At 37.3% G+C, this 13,790-nt stretch overlaps 1 protein-coding gene across 1 annotated transcript in view; it reads right to left on the bottom strand.

Moving 5' to 3' along the window:
- Positions 1-11,040, bottom strand: part of LOC138000137 (alpha-mannosidase 2C1-like) — a 33,568-nt gene extending 22,528 nt beyond the window's left edge. The window contains exons 1-12 of the mRNA XM_068846328.1: positions 10,864-11,040; positions 10,254-10,379; positions 8,383-8,479; positions 6,808-6,834; positions 5,793-5,863; positions 4,943-5,120; positions 4,740-4,840; positions 3,894-3,985; positions 3,577-3,683; positions 1,899-2,009; positions 1,698-1,790; positions 1,120-1,236 (exon numbers count right to left, since the gene is read on the bottom strand). Coding sequence (XP_068702429.1) covers positions 1,120-1,236; positions 1,698-1,790; positions 1,899-2,009; positions 3,577-3,683; positions 3,894-3,985; positions 4,740-4,840; positions 4,943-5,120; positions 5,793-5,863; positions 6,808-6,834; positions 8,383-8,479; positions 10,254-10,379; positions 10,864-10,967 — 1,224 coding nt within the window. The 5' untranslated portion in view covers positions 10,968-11,040. The remainder of the gene's footprint in view (positions 1-1,119; positions 1,237-1,697; positions 1,791-1,898; positions 2,010-3,576; positions 3,684-3,893; positions 3,986-4,739; positions 4,841-4,942; positions 5,121-5,792; positions 5,864-6,807; positions 6,835-8,382; positions 8,480-10,253; positions 10,380-10,863) is intronic.
- Positions 11,041-13,790: the final 2,750 nt, after the last annotated feature.

The raw sequence follows: 13,790 nt of genomic DNA on the forward strand, positions 1-13,790 counted from the left end.
TTATCATTACCATTATCATTACCATTATCATTACCATTACCATTACCAATACCATTACCAATACCATTTCCATTATCATTACCATTATCATTACCATTATCATTACCATTACCATTACCAATACCATTACCAATACCATTTCCATTATCATTACCATTATCATTACCATTATCATTACCATTACCATTACCATTACCATTACCAATACCATTTCCATTATCATTACCATTATCATTACCATTATCATTACCATTACCATTACCAATACCATTACCAATACCATTTCCATTATCATTACCATTATCATTACCATTATCATTACCATTACCATTACCATTACCATTACCAATACCATTTCCATTATCATTACCATTATCATTACCATTACCATTACCATTACCATTACCATTACCATTACCATTACCAATACCATTTCCATTATCATTACCATTATCATTACCATTATCATTACCATTACCATTACCATTATCATTACCATTACCATTATCATTATCATTATCATTACCATTACCATTACCATTACCATTACCGTTATCATTATTAGGTTTCTAGTGGTGGCAGCTCTCGCCTCCCACCAATGTGTCCTGGGACCGATTCTAATTCCCAGACTCGCTTTCATTTCGCGAATGGATGATACCATGCTTAGTAACCAAGCCTCGCGTACAAATTACACAAGGCCTTTGGGGTAGTTGAATTTTCAACTAAAACAGCTAGAATTAAGCTTAGGTTGAGAAAGTAAACGTAAGAATTGACTAAGGTAACTGGGTTAGCATTAGGGAGGTGTCAGGGTGTGTTCTGCGTGATTAAGAAATGCACAAAGAAAACAAAATATCTCCAAGTTAATTTTGCTTCCAAATGTCATTGAAATGGCAACGTTTACATTTAAGTAACCGGAAAATTGCATCGGCCTACAAAGTGGATAAAATTCGATCGTTGGTTCTGTACTCAGCTCCTGGAAGTTTTTCTCGGGAAACTCCAGTTTTCCCCACTCATCAGCTTTCACTTGATTTGATTAAAAATCTCTCCAATAAGTAGCGCACTCGCGCCCATTTATTTTAGTTTCAATTGAGACTTTGGTAAAGAAATTATCATTGTTACCGGAAATTTGTTGATTAGACTCCAACTCAGTTTCATGGTCAAAAAGTACTTCATCCCCACTCCGCGAATAATCTGGGGAAGCTGGGCCGAGTATCCAAATGTATCCGGCAACCAGAACTGTCAACAGCAATTACAAAAATACGTGATAAGAATAAAATAAAGTTCTTGTTACGTTCTTCTTCGGCTGCAACGTGAAATAAAGTGCTAAACTTTGAAACAGGTGAATCCAGAAATATATTATTCGAGGAAACAAGTGGTGGTTTTCTCAATGGGATGAGAGGTGAGGTTGCATTGTACATATTGCACCATGCCTCTTGGGACTGGGGCCATCGCGCCCCAAGCATACAAGGATTACAGGCTGGGGTGAAAAGTTACCAGCCACTGTCAGCCACTGTTTAAATACGTACACTTAAAACCCGAGGTTTTGAGCTTTAGAATTTTACCCTATCAACAAATATAAGAGAAAAACTATGCATTTGAAGTAGCGAAGTAAAGGTGTGCTGACGCTGTAACCTGAGAGTTTGTTGTCAGCTGAAATGACATGCACGGAACAAAAAAAAAAAAAATCGGCTACCAACCTCTTCACAAACTTTTCCAAATTCTGTCTGAAAGAAGTTTTGTCCAATTAGAAACTGGCGAATAAAAGACTCACCACTGGGTATATTACCATCCTTCAAGAAAGAACAAAAAAATACATTTTATTAATGTTCAGTTTTTTTTAAAGCAAAAAGAAACAAATAAATGCATTAAAAAAAAAGAAAAATTTGCTTAGTCCTCACCATTTCAACCCAGGTCCCACCAACTGGAATAAATTGACCTTTAGCAGCAAACACCTTGATCTCATCAAACAGCACTGGGTAATGAAGCTTTACCCACTCAAGCTGTTGTGCCTAAGAATTAAGAATTAGTCAGTGGTCAAAACAATTTACTTAAAAGTGACTGCTAAAATCATTATTTGCGAAATAGGCCATCTTCGAAATATCAAATATGGCAGTGAGGACAAAAACAATAGAAACATGTCGGAATGAATGTGAAAAATATTTGCATCATCCACTTTCCTTTGTCTTTGTCCTCAGAGCATCTCTTTCAAGCTGAATTTTAATATATCGAAAAAGGCCTATTTACAAGGCAAATTCAATGACTGAGTCACACAAGTTAAAGTCACGAGGAGACAGACATGTCCTGAAATGCACAAAAGTAGAGCGTCACGAGGTGTTCCCTTGATGCTCTCCCCATATTCAACATCACCCGTTCTAGGAATACAGTTAGCGTCACAATGAATCTCCTAGACTTCGCTCCCCAAGCAAAGATAAACAGCGGCATTCATGCTAAGCTAAAACTTAACGCTAACTTCAAAATTTACCTTACCTTACCTTACCTAACCCTAACTCTCATTGTTGGAAATATGCAGCAAATGTTTAGGCTCAACAGGACACTTTGTGTTGGATATCAAAATTTGGCCTGCATCTAAATTACATGTATTTCTAGGTATCTCAAGGACTTAAATTTGTTTTGTCTTGAGCGGTTTTCAATTGAGTGTCGAAAGTAATTAGCGAATTACATTGGTTTTGCATTACTTCACTCAATGATTAGTTCAAAGTTTTTGCGCCATTTTTTTCAACCAATCAGAAGTGAAATCAAAACCAATCGTGGCTCGCGCGTGCACATTTTCCCGCGCTTTGTGTCGGCGACGTGTAATTACTTCGAGTTTTGAATTGGTTTACTGGATTGTCTCCGTCCTTTTTGATTCGCCAAAGTAATTACTTTGGTTTTGGTTTTACGACACTCATTTGAAAACCGCTCTATCTTAATGTTCAATTGTCCAATAGTCTAATACTTCCATTCCCGAATCATCGAATAGCGCAATAACGCTTACTCTCTGTGGTACAAAAGGAAAGGAACTTTGTTCAAGTGTCTAGTCGTTCTTTCTTGACGAAGCACTAATTGGGAACACTGTAAAATGAAATTATAACAATTAACGCAAATCAAGAGGAGAGGGGAAACCGGAGTACCCGAAGAAAACCTCTCGGTGCAGAGTGGAGAACCGACAAACTCAACCCACATACGACGCCGAGTCTGGGAATCAAACCCGAGCCACATCGGTGGGAGGCGAGTGCTCTCACCACTACGCCATCCCTCCACAACAGTCCAATGTTCCCAAATGCCAAATAGCCTAGTTGTCCCGTGACTTGTTTTGTTGTCTTTTGCGTTTTTGGAATATTTGCTTAGTTGTCTATTGTTTATTTGCCTGAATTTGTTTCCCTTTTTGCCTCGTTTTCTGTTACTCTGCCTATATACAATCGTCTATTTGTTTATTTACGTGATTATCCATTTGCTTAGTTGCCAATTTTTCTACATTTCAGTCTTTTTCTAACTCTTTTTTGTGCACATTTCAATCAGGTTGAAGATGGGGAGACATTTAAAAGCACGCACAGTAGAACACATGCACTCACAAACCTGAGAGCAAACAAACTTAAAGTTTGGATATTTTTCCATCAGCCGGACGGCTGTGGCAAAACTTCGACCACACTTCCTTATAGTCTCCGCCACCGGCCACAACCACGCTATGCAAAACAACACAGAAAGTCAGTTAAATATAGACCGGCTGTTGCGCTTAAGACACACCCAAACACAGAAGAAATTATCGCACTTTTATAAGTAGAATCAAAAACTTTAATTCTCGAATGTCTCTAGACGTTTTGTAAGTTTTGCCTTACGAAGAAAAGAACTGTTCCGGTCCGCCGATTACACTACACTGAATGAACCGTTCTCACCACAATCGATATGGCAATTTCCAACCGCGTGGACCTGGTGCTGAGAGTCTCCATTCCCCTGCTCCAGGAATGTCAAAGCGATCTCATGAGCTCTAAAAAACCAGATAACGTGCATAATTACAATATAACACTGACTAACATGCTTTTCATCAGAAATCAAAAGTTTTTCCTTATCTTTACATTTGTCCTTAAAACCTATTTCAGTGACGCTTGAGGAAAACAACTTGCAACGTTTTCTGGAGATGCAGGAAATCCATCAACGCCTTTTTCTTCAGTTTCTATCCCCTTACGCTTTTCAGTGGATTCCGCTTGCTTTCCGCAAACATCCTCCTAACCGTTCCAATCAAGCTGACGCGCAAGTTGGTCTAAGCTACATTAAATGAGGATAGAACTGTACAAATTGTAGTATATATATTATATATATATTATATATATAGTATTACAGTATTAGGAGTCTCGTTATTGGAACATTAGTTCTGTGAGATCTCTCCTGCCAAATTGTCTTTGGCGAAGTTTATAAATAAATAAATAAATAAAAATAAATAAATAAATAAATAATAACAAACTTTATTTAAGGGTCAGTGGATTTAGCACAAGAGCACTAATTGGGGACACTAACGAAATTATCATAAATCAAATCAAATATTAGTTTTTGTGGAGAGGGGAAAACCGGAGTACACGGAGAAAAACCTCTCGGATGAGAGAAGAGAACCAACAAACTCAACCCACATATGACACCGAGTCTGGGAATCGAACCCGGGCCACATTACAGGGAGGCGAGTGCTCTCACCACTGCACCACCCTTGGTCCCCCTAAATTGTTCTTAGCCCTTCATGTTTATTTCACCTTTGCAATGCTGTTCTGTCTGATAAATCGTGGCACGCGTTGACAACCTCATTTGCAGTGTAAAGAGCTTGAAAAGCTCTGGGGTTCTCTTGTGAGAGATTCTGTGAAAGGATGAATACTGTCAGATGTTGAACAAGATGAACAAAGTCTGTAAGCGTACTTGAAGAGGTAAGGCCAGGTAGGCCGTGCATTTTGTGCCATACCTTTGCTAGACCTATGATAACTGTAAGATCCATCAACACTTGATAGCACAAGGTATCAAATACAGCTATTTCAGCCATTGTGATCGTATAGTCCCGCGTGGGGTCCGGTGGGTTTATCAAGCCGTCTTTCCCAGCACCAAACATTCCATTCGCCGCCATTTCCACGTACAAGATGTATCTAAATAACGTCAGCAAAATGAATTCCAGTCCGATTTTTTCAATAGACCCTTAACAGTTAAAAATACCCAAAGATCTTCTACATATTCATTTAAAATACAGCCAGACAAAAACTGGAAAAGGAAAACTGGTGATGCTGGAGAATCAAACGTCTTTCTGTGAAAGGCTAAGACCATTATTTTCTTAATAACGAGCGATGTCTTATACTCATTGGATCATAGATATGACCGAATTTAAATTTTAGGAGAGAATGGATTGTTAGTAAGTAAGAAAACCTATATTGATTCAATTGAGTGTTTAAAGTAATATCGCTCTTGGCTTGGTTTTTCAAGTCCACACGCGTCTATTAATTGCTCTAGAGAGTTTTGCACCACATGCACAAGTTTGTTGAGAGACAACTATATTCATGTAACCTGCGCAATATAAACGTAAATTATCATTATCATTATCATTATTATTATTGTTATTAAAACCAATTGTGATTGGTTCACATGAACTTTCTTGTGCTTGGCAACGGCAATCTTGTATTTGCCTTGCGCTATGATTGGTTAATTTGATTTTTCTGTGTGTGATGCAATTGCCCAAGTACTTCATTTGCTTTTGGTTTTACAGGACTAAATTTAAAAGTTCCTCTCAAACCATTAAAATGGAAATGTTTGATTTCCATATATACCTTCCAGGAGTTGCATCAGTTGAAAGCATGTAATCTGTCCTTTGTTGATGCCCGTCACCACCTGTTAAACCCTGAAGCAAACTATGTCACTTCACCCAAGAGTACTGAACATATATTGGCAGAGTTGGAAAATATCATAATACTCCTTGCTTGACCCCCAACATTTTGCATAGGTATTGTTTCCTGTTTCTCGTGTGACTTACAATGGTCCCAAGAGAAAACAAAAACAATGCTTATTCAAAATTTGGGGGAACAAACAAAAAGTATTATGGTTTTTTTTGCTTCGGCCAATTGACAAGGTTTATGATATGCTCAACAGAATATCGCGGTTCTGATTGGTCAATGACGAATACACATTGATTAACAATTAGACCCGTAGCCTGCAAGGGTCTAATTGGTCATGCTTTTCGCTACTTTGCTTTATGGGTCATGCTTTTCGTTACTAGAGGACTATTGCTAATAGTCATCTAGTAGCGTAGCCAATTAAAATGCAGGATTTGCATTAGTCCACTAGTTGGGTGATACCAATTGGTTATAGAGAGAATAGAGAGTGCATTAGAGGTTCTTGAGTGCAATTCATAAGTTGCTATGGAAGCACGGCGCTGGAGTGATCTTGTTGAGTATATAAAAGATCAAAAGAACATGCTCATGCATTTTGCAATTTCTGTTCACTGGTGATGTTTTGGAAGTAATCTCAAATCGCACTTGCCTACAGCTCACTTTCAAAACATCACTTGTGCTGATACATCAAGAAATAGATTATACAATCAAGTTTATACGATTTCCTATACATACAATTAGTAAAATTGTATGTTATAACTTAATGTGGTATAATAGGAAAGGGCAAAAAATGTCTTAAATTTTGTTTTTTCAAAAGATTCGACACATAGGATGGCTCAAACAAAGTTAACCTAACCTAAACATTCTTTGTTTTAGGAAAAATAACCACCACTCATTGACTTTTTCCAATGTTGATGCATGTAGACAAAAGAATATCGAAGAAAGCCAAGCTTACCTGTCTTGGGATTCCATCCTGCCAGACCTACAAAATGAAAATAAAAATGAATTGTGCAAAATGCAATTACATAATAGTAACAAGAATCTAACAACACTTTGGCTAAGTTTAGAGTTTTTCAAAACAAGATTAGCATTGAGTTTTATTTGTTTACAATAACAATAACGCTAATCCAGAAATTGGTTCTATTAGGCACAGCAAGGGTTAAGGCAGCTACCTAACGAAGCTGAATGCAACCAGTATTCAAGGGTGAAGTCAATCAAAAATGTCAAGAACATCTGTGCTCATATTTTCTAATAATAATAATAATAATAATAATGATGATGATGATGATGATGATGATGACGATGATGATGATGATGATGATGATGAAATGCATACCAAGCTTCCTTTACAGTGCCCTGGAGGAGACTCGGTAACTAGGCACTTAAAAAACACTCTAAATGAATGAAGTTTACCATAATAATAATAATAATAATAATTATAATAATAATAATAATAATAATAATAATAATAATAATAATAATCATAATACTGATGATGGTAATAACAAGGCTCTAGAGAATGGCTCACACATTTTTGCAGGATACAGTGAACTTAAGTCCAAACAAAGTATCTAGCGTGACACAGTAATGCTCTTAAGGCTGTGTTTTTTGAGATACATCTAGGTCTTTGGACCTTGGCACATTGGTGGGATCTTATGGCACTCAAAAGTACAACCTAAACCAGTGTACGAGAATGAGTGGACAACTGCTTAATATTGGGATACCACACATGGTAATTACCACATGACACGGCAAACTGGATTGACACGACAATTGTCAATAATGAGAGCAAGAATGTGTCAGTGATTAAAATGAGCTGCCCTTGGGTGGAAAATAGAGAGGCAAAAACAGTAGAGATTAGACATCCAAGTACAGGCCACTCTGTTGGGAGCTGCAGCAGAGATACCTCAGCCATCGCGTGACATAATACAACATCATCACAGACATCCTCGGAGGGTACTCCCCAGACATTAGCCAGGCACTTAAGCAGCTAGTTGGTGGTAACAGCAAATCAATAGCATCACAAATGTAGAAGCCAATCATTACTAGCTCACTCAACTTTGTGGGCTCATTCAAAATCTTAAGCTAAGCAACGTTCGAGTACTAAATAGTTTTTTATTAATTTTCAGGAATTTTCTTAATAGTATCTACACCACATTCTATCATATATTTTTAGAATTTCATATAATTTAGAGATATGCAGTTTTATTGCCTGTTATTTTATTATAATTGGATTTGTATATTTTATTAGATTTTTGCATAGGATTTGAAGTCTTGGCGTTGATTGGTTACAGTTTGCCGCCCAACCAGTGTATGTAGGTCTGGGCATCCAGACGTTTACATACTGCCATTATAATAACACAAACTTAGGATATCAATAACAATATATTATTATTCCTGCGATTATTGATAAAAATATCAACTTAACAAGGTTACAACACAACTTGTTAGCACACCACTTATTGGAAGCTATTATAATATATAATAGAGGTGAACTTAACACAAACATCATTATGAAAAACATATTCACCATAGCCTCTGATGAAGAGTTCCATCGAAAATAAACCTCTTCACCTCTCCATTCTTCTGGAATATCTAAGGTGACCTTGAACCAATGTGTTGACCACCTGTGGCAATTGGATTACAAAGCTGATTCATGTTTGGACTTTCAATATATTGATAATTCAGTGCAAAACAAATGGTTTCTATCATGTTTGCTGTATGCTTGAAGCATGCTTTGTGGGGAAACACCAGGCTGAGTATAAAGGAGTATTTTAAAAAAAATAAGTCATAACTATTCTAAAAAAATAAATGAAATGGTGTATCAAATGGATCACATATTGAACTGTGGATATGAAATCAAGTGAAGCGATGACCAGCTCCCAACGTCACTGGCTTCACAGATCAACGTCACTGGCTTCACAGGTTAGAGTGTCGCACTGGTTCTGTGAAACTCTGTTGAAGTCCTGAATTTTTCAGGCTTTGCTACACAATTGCAAAGATTGAGTTCACAACTGCGAGGATCAATGATAGCTTCACTTGATTCTCAAAAAACGTTGTATCTGTTTCCTGGTGATGACAAGAAAGTAATAATTAATTACTTTTTTAGGTTACACTGGGTCACAGCGAAAGCCCAGCCACTTGGTTCGTGAACATATTACTCCCACAAAGTATGAATCACAGGATACCGCGCCCCCACCCTAATGTGCCAATTAGTGTAGAAGAGTCATGGTAAAAACAAAGGAGTCCATAGCAAGCAAGGAAAGTGGCATGGAAGTCATGTTAAGCAAATCACTCCCTTTTCTACATTTCCTCAAAATATAAAGAACTCTATGATTGAAGGTTATAATGGTGTTATCGATACTTGAGTACTTTATGTTAACATGTTTGATATAATTCTTTTAAATTTAAAGCTAGTAGTTAGTATAAGAAGCAATACTTTTAAAATAAAATTTGTTATAGCTATTCATATTCCTTTTCGCTCATACTAGAGTTAATTTGGGGAACCTACTCCATTAGTTTACCGAATTACACACACAACAAATATTTTAGTAACTTATTTTTCTTTCTTCTCCTTAATACTTTTTCCCCATTTTTATTGTTGTAAATTATTGTGAATGTTTTCTATTCTTCAATATACATGTATTGTATCCACGATTTTGTTTTAACACTACCGTATCAATTACAATAACTTTTGTTCACATAATGTTCTGTGTGAGTTAAATAAAAAATGATTGAAAAAAAAAATTGATTGAAATGGGAGCAGTGACTCAGCTGAAGACATAATAGAGAGTAAGGTTAAAGTGCTCCTGTGACCAAAAAATCAAGTCATATTTTTCTTTGGATTTCAAAACTATGTTAACAAAACACTAAGTGACCCACGTTTTAAGCCTTGATTTCAAAAAGACACCTTTATTTTAACTGTAATTTTCCTATTTAATGGTCCGCCATTACTAACATTATGTTCTTGAGAGAGCTGGATCGAGGAGAAAATGACGTCAAAGGCTCACTAGTTTAAGAATGCAATACGTGTGTATGCCGCAGAATTAATATGCAGCACGGGGGTTTTGGGCTTTCAGATTTTTAAACTCACGCTTTGTATATATATAATAAGCTGCGTTCACACGCTGAAATTTTAAGCTAGTGAGCCTCTGACGTCACTTTTCCCTGGATCCAACCGTCTGAGGTCCAATCGGTCAGTTTTGAACGTGAGTAATGGCGGACCGTGAAATCCAAAACTTACACTCAAAGTAAACGGCCTTTGGATAAAAATCAAAGCTCAAAATTTTGCCAGTCAGGTGTTAAGCAAACACACTTTCAAAATCTGAAGGAAAAAAGGAAGTGGTTTTTTTGATCACAGGGGCACTTTAACAAGCTATCACTGGAGAGTAACATTCTTACGTTGGTCCAAAACTGTGTCCAATTTGAGTCTCTAAAAATTTCCCACTGATGGCCTCACTAAATGTGATTCTTCCAGGGGCAGCATTGTGGGTAATTGAACTAACTGGGAGTCTCTTTGGATACAATCTGAGGAAAAATAAATCAGACTACATATAAATGAAACATTTATTGACAAATCAGCACATTATATAATTATTACTCATCGCTGTTTCACCCGATTCTTTATTATGAGATATGAGAACACAAATTTTTAGCTCCATAACTACAAGGATTTTACTAATTTTCAGAAAACGATGAACGTGGCAATTTTGTTTACGAAATATAAGCTTAAGCTTACATGTAAAAATAATTATAATTTGTAATTGCCACAACATTGAAACAGCTGACGATTTCAAGGAAAATGTTTATCTTGGCTAGATTTCAAACAAATGCAAGTGATACATTTGTTCAATTATTATTATTATCATTATTATTGGACAATGTCCAAATATAAAGAGTCGATCCGGTTCGATACGTGCGAGTCCGAATAAATTTTTAAAAAGCTGGAACGAGATTACATGAACATATGATTTATCAATTAATCTGAAAGAGTGAATAAGAGCACCTTTACCTGCTGAATAAGTTAATATCGGAGAAAAATTGAGGAGAAATAAACTTTTCGGCTCGTTCTAAAGTGCACCGCCAGTTCTTTCTTGTTGTGTGTTGTGAGGCCATGTTGCAGTAATGCGTGACGATGCGTGACTTCAAAGCCTTTTCCCGTCCCAGGACCTCAACTGAAACGCAAGGCTCATGCCTCTAACAAGATGCCAAGAGCATATAAACCCACTCTTTTTTTGGTCTGAGAAAGTCGTCCCTTTTTTTCACTTTCAAACGACATAATATTTTATTCAGCTTGTCATTGCGAAACTTTAGATATTCTTCCAAATATGTCACGAGATGGGAACGCCTCCTCAGAAAGCTTGTAATGTAATATGCTGTTAACAAATTTAAAGCTTATCGTCATTTCCTCGTTAGAATCTTTCGATTCATTAGTAATGTGGATGATATCTTTCAAGATACTTGAAGCTAACGATATTCAGGGATTTACGAAAAGACAACTGGAGCAATAGAGGAAACTACCAGTTCGTTGGGCTTTTATGGTCGATATTCAATGATAAGTATTCTGATAGCTTCCGCCTTGCTCGTGTCCGCAAGCGGCTTCAATTGCTCTTCTCATTTCGATTGCAATGGAAGCGAGAGTTGTTGTGGTGGTGTATGCATGGCTGGCAATGACTGTCTGGGGCATTCCTGTTCAATCAATGCGCATTGCAAGTCTGAGGAGACTTGCTGCAATAGAATCTGCTCTCAATATTGCATCCAGTTTACTGTTGACGTCACTATCGCTTCGTTTCTTGGCTTATTCATTTTCTCTTGTACTGCGACTCTTTGTTTTTATTTCAATTGTCGTCCTCATAAGCCAGCCCAATCCCGTTATGGAAGAGCAATTTTATTACCAGAGGAAGTAACGGCAAAAACCTTCACCACAAGATGCGTGACGCAGGGTGACAGCACTTACCAGACAGAGGCGGTTCCAGGGTATGCTCCACAATATGTCGAGTACACTCAATACAAGTACGAAGAACCTTCCCCTTTCCTAACATGTGCTGTAAAACCTTGGAGAGCAGGGGGGATGTATTTGCGAAAAGAGGAATTTGCGTGATTTAGCAATCTTTCCGAGAAAAACTTTTAGAGGCTCTGTTGTGACATGTAAGAGAGTCTAACCAGGAAGATGAGTAATTTGCTCTATGATCCAATTCACCATGTCGAGATCTCTTCGGTGTTACTGAATTCATGTGATTTTCAACAATTGACAGTATTTTTCAACAATCAATTGCGCTATGAATTTCCACGATCTACGGACGCGTTCAACATCTGTGCCCATGTAAACGTTTATTCCGGCATTGCACATGTGCGTATACTAAATTGAAGGAGCTCATAATTTCCTCAAAATTTCACTCCAAGGTCAATGAAATCGCAAGCTCGCAAATTTTTCTTGCGGTTGTCAATATAATGAAATGATACGTTCATAGTTTGATGCCCCCCTGGTTTAAAGAACTTTGTATGTACCTCAGTAATTAAAAGATTAGATTGCAGGACGGTGCCTACTAATTCAAAAGAATTTTTGCGCGGTTTACTGAATATGCGGGAAAGCAGATCTTAACAAGTGTTATTGAAATTCAAAAAGAAAATTGGGGTAACCACGCATTTTGCACAATCGTTGTAAAAAGCTTCGAAATACAAAGCAATGTATTCCAAATTGAAGCTTACTTATCTGTGAAAAATGCGCGGTTACCCCCAATTTTCTTTTTGGATACCAAGAGCACTTGCTAAGTTCTGCTTTCTCCGCTTAGTTGTAAACAGTTTTAAACCGCGTAAAAATAAGCACCACCCACAGGAAATCCGAGTATCTCGAGATGCGCAGAATGTATGCGCAATAACAACAGTAAGCACCGTCCTTAAAGACCCAGCGTTCAAAAGTCAAATTGAAGCAATTTCTGTGTGTCACGTAATAGTTTTATAAATACATATCTTCGTAATTGGCAAATTATGATGGACAAGTGTTGCGCTGTAATTCAGTCTCCGTATCCCTCTGGGCTCTCTCTCCTCTGGGCCGCGAAGACCCTGGGGAAGAGGTTGTTTCTTTTTCAGCCAGAGTTCACTTTGTAGTCGGCCTTTTTTTGCTTGTTCGTATTTTTGTTTTAGGTACCTTCAGTTATCATCTATCAAATCGCTGCCAAAGCAGTTCTACAAAGATAAATTTAGAATAGGGCAGGCTATGCGTATGCTGAAGTTACTATTTTTCTGAATATATACTTAGACTACAGTATACTGTAGCGACGAAGTCGAAATTCGCCCTAATCATGAAACTAAAGCTCAAGAAGTCTGAAACCCTCACGGATCCTTCATGCACGGATTTCTTCATGCATACCATTTGTAAACAACTCCGTGCACTATGAAATCGGTCTACTTTGAGATTGGACGTTCTGCGGCGCACTTCCTATAAGAACTTGCATAGACAGTAGACTGTCATTACTATTGGCACCGTTTTGACAAGACAAGCTGAACAGTAAGGATGGTTCATCGTGATTGTCTTTGGCAAAGTCTTTACCACAATTGCTTGTAATCTCGCAATCTGATTGGCCAATTTGCTCGCGCAATGTAATAGCCAATCAGGAACTCTCATTTTGGGAAATAAACAATCATATTGTGAGAAAGTTAAAGTGGTACTATGACGAAAATCGCATCTTTCCTATCTAAGCCATTTTGAAACATAAACAAGTAGTCTGCGTGAGAAGAAAAATGCTGTTTAATTGTCCACGATTGCTTGCTTCGAAACTCTTACTTTTTTCAAATATCTCTTTTCGTTCCGTTCCGAGTTTTTAAAATATGCAAATTAGCCGAGTGATGACGTCATACACTCAACCAAATTTTGTTCAAATATGATGAAAAGAGATATCTCAGCCAATTTGTATCAGAAATGTTTGATTTTTTGCAGTA

Source organism: Montipora foliosa, chromosome 4 (assembly GCF_036669935.1).
Source record: "Montipora foliosa isolate CH-2021 chromosome 4, ASM3666993v2, whole genome shotgun sequence".
Taxonomy (NCBI): domain Eukaryota; kingdom Metazoa; phylum Cnidaria; class Anthozoa; order Scleractinia; family Acroporidae; genus Montipora; species Montipora foliosa.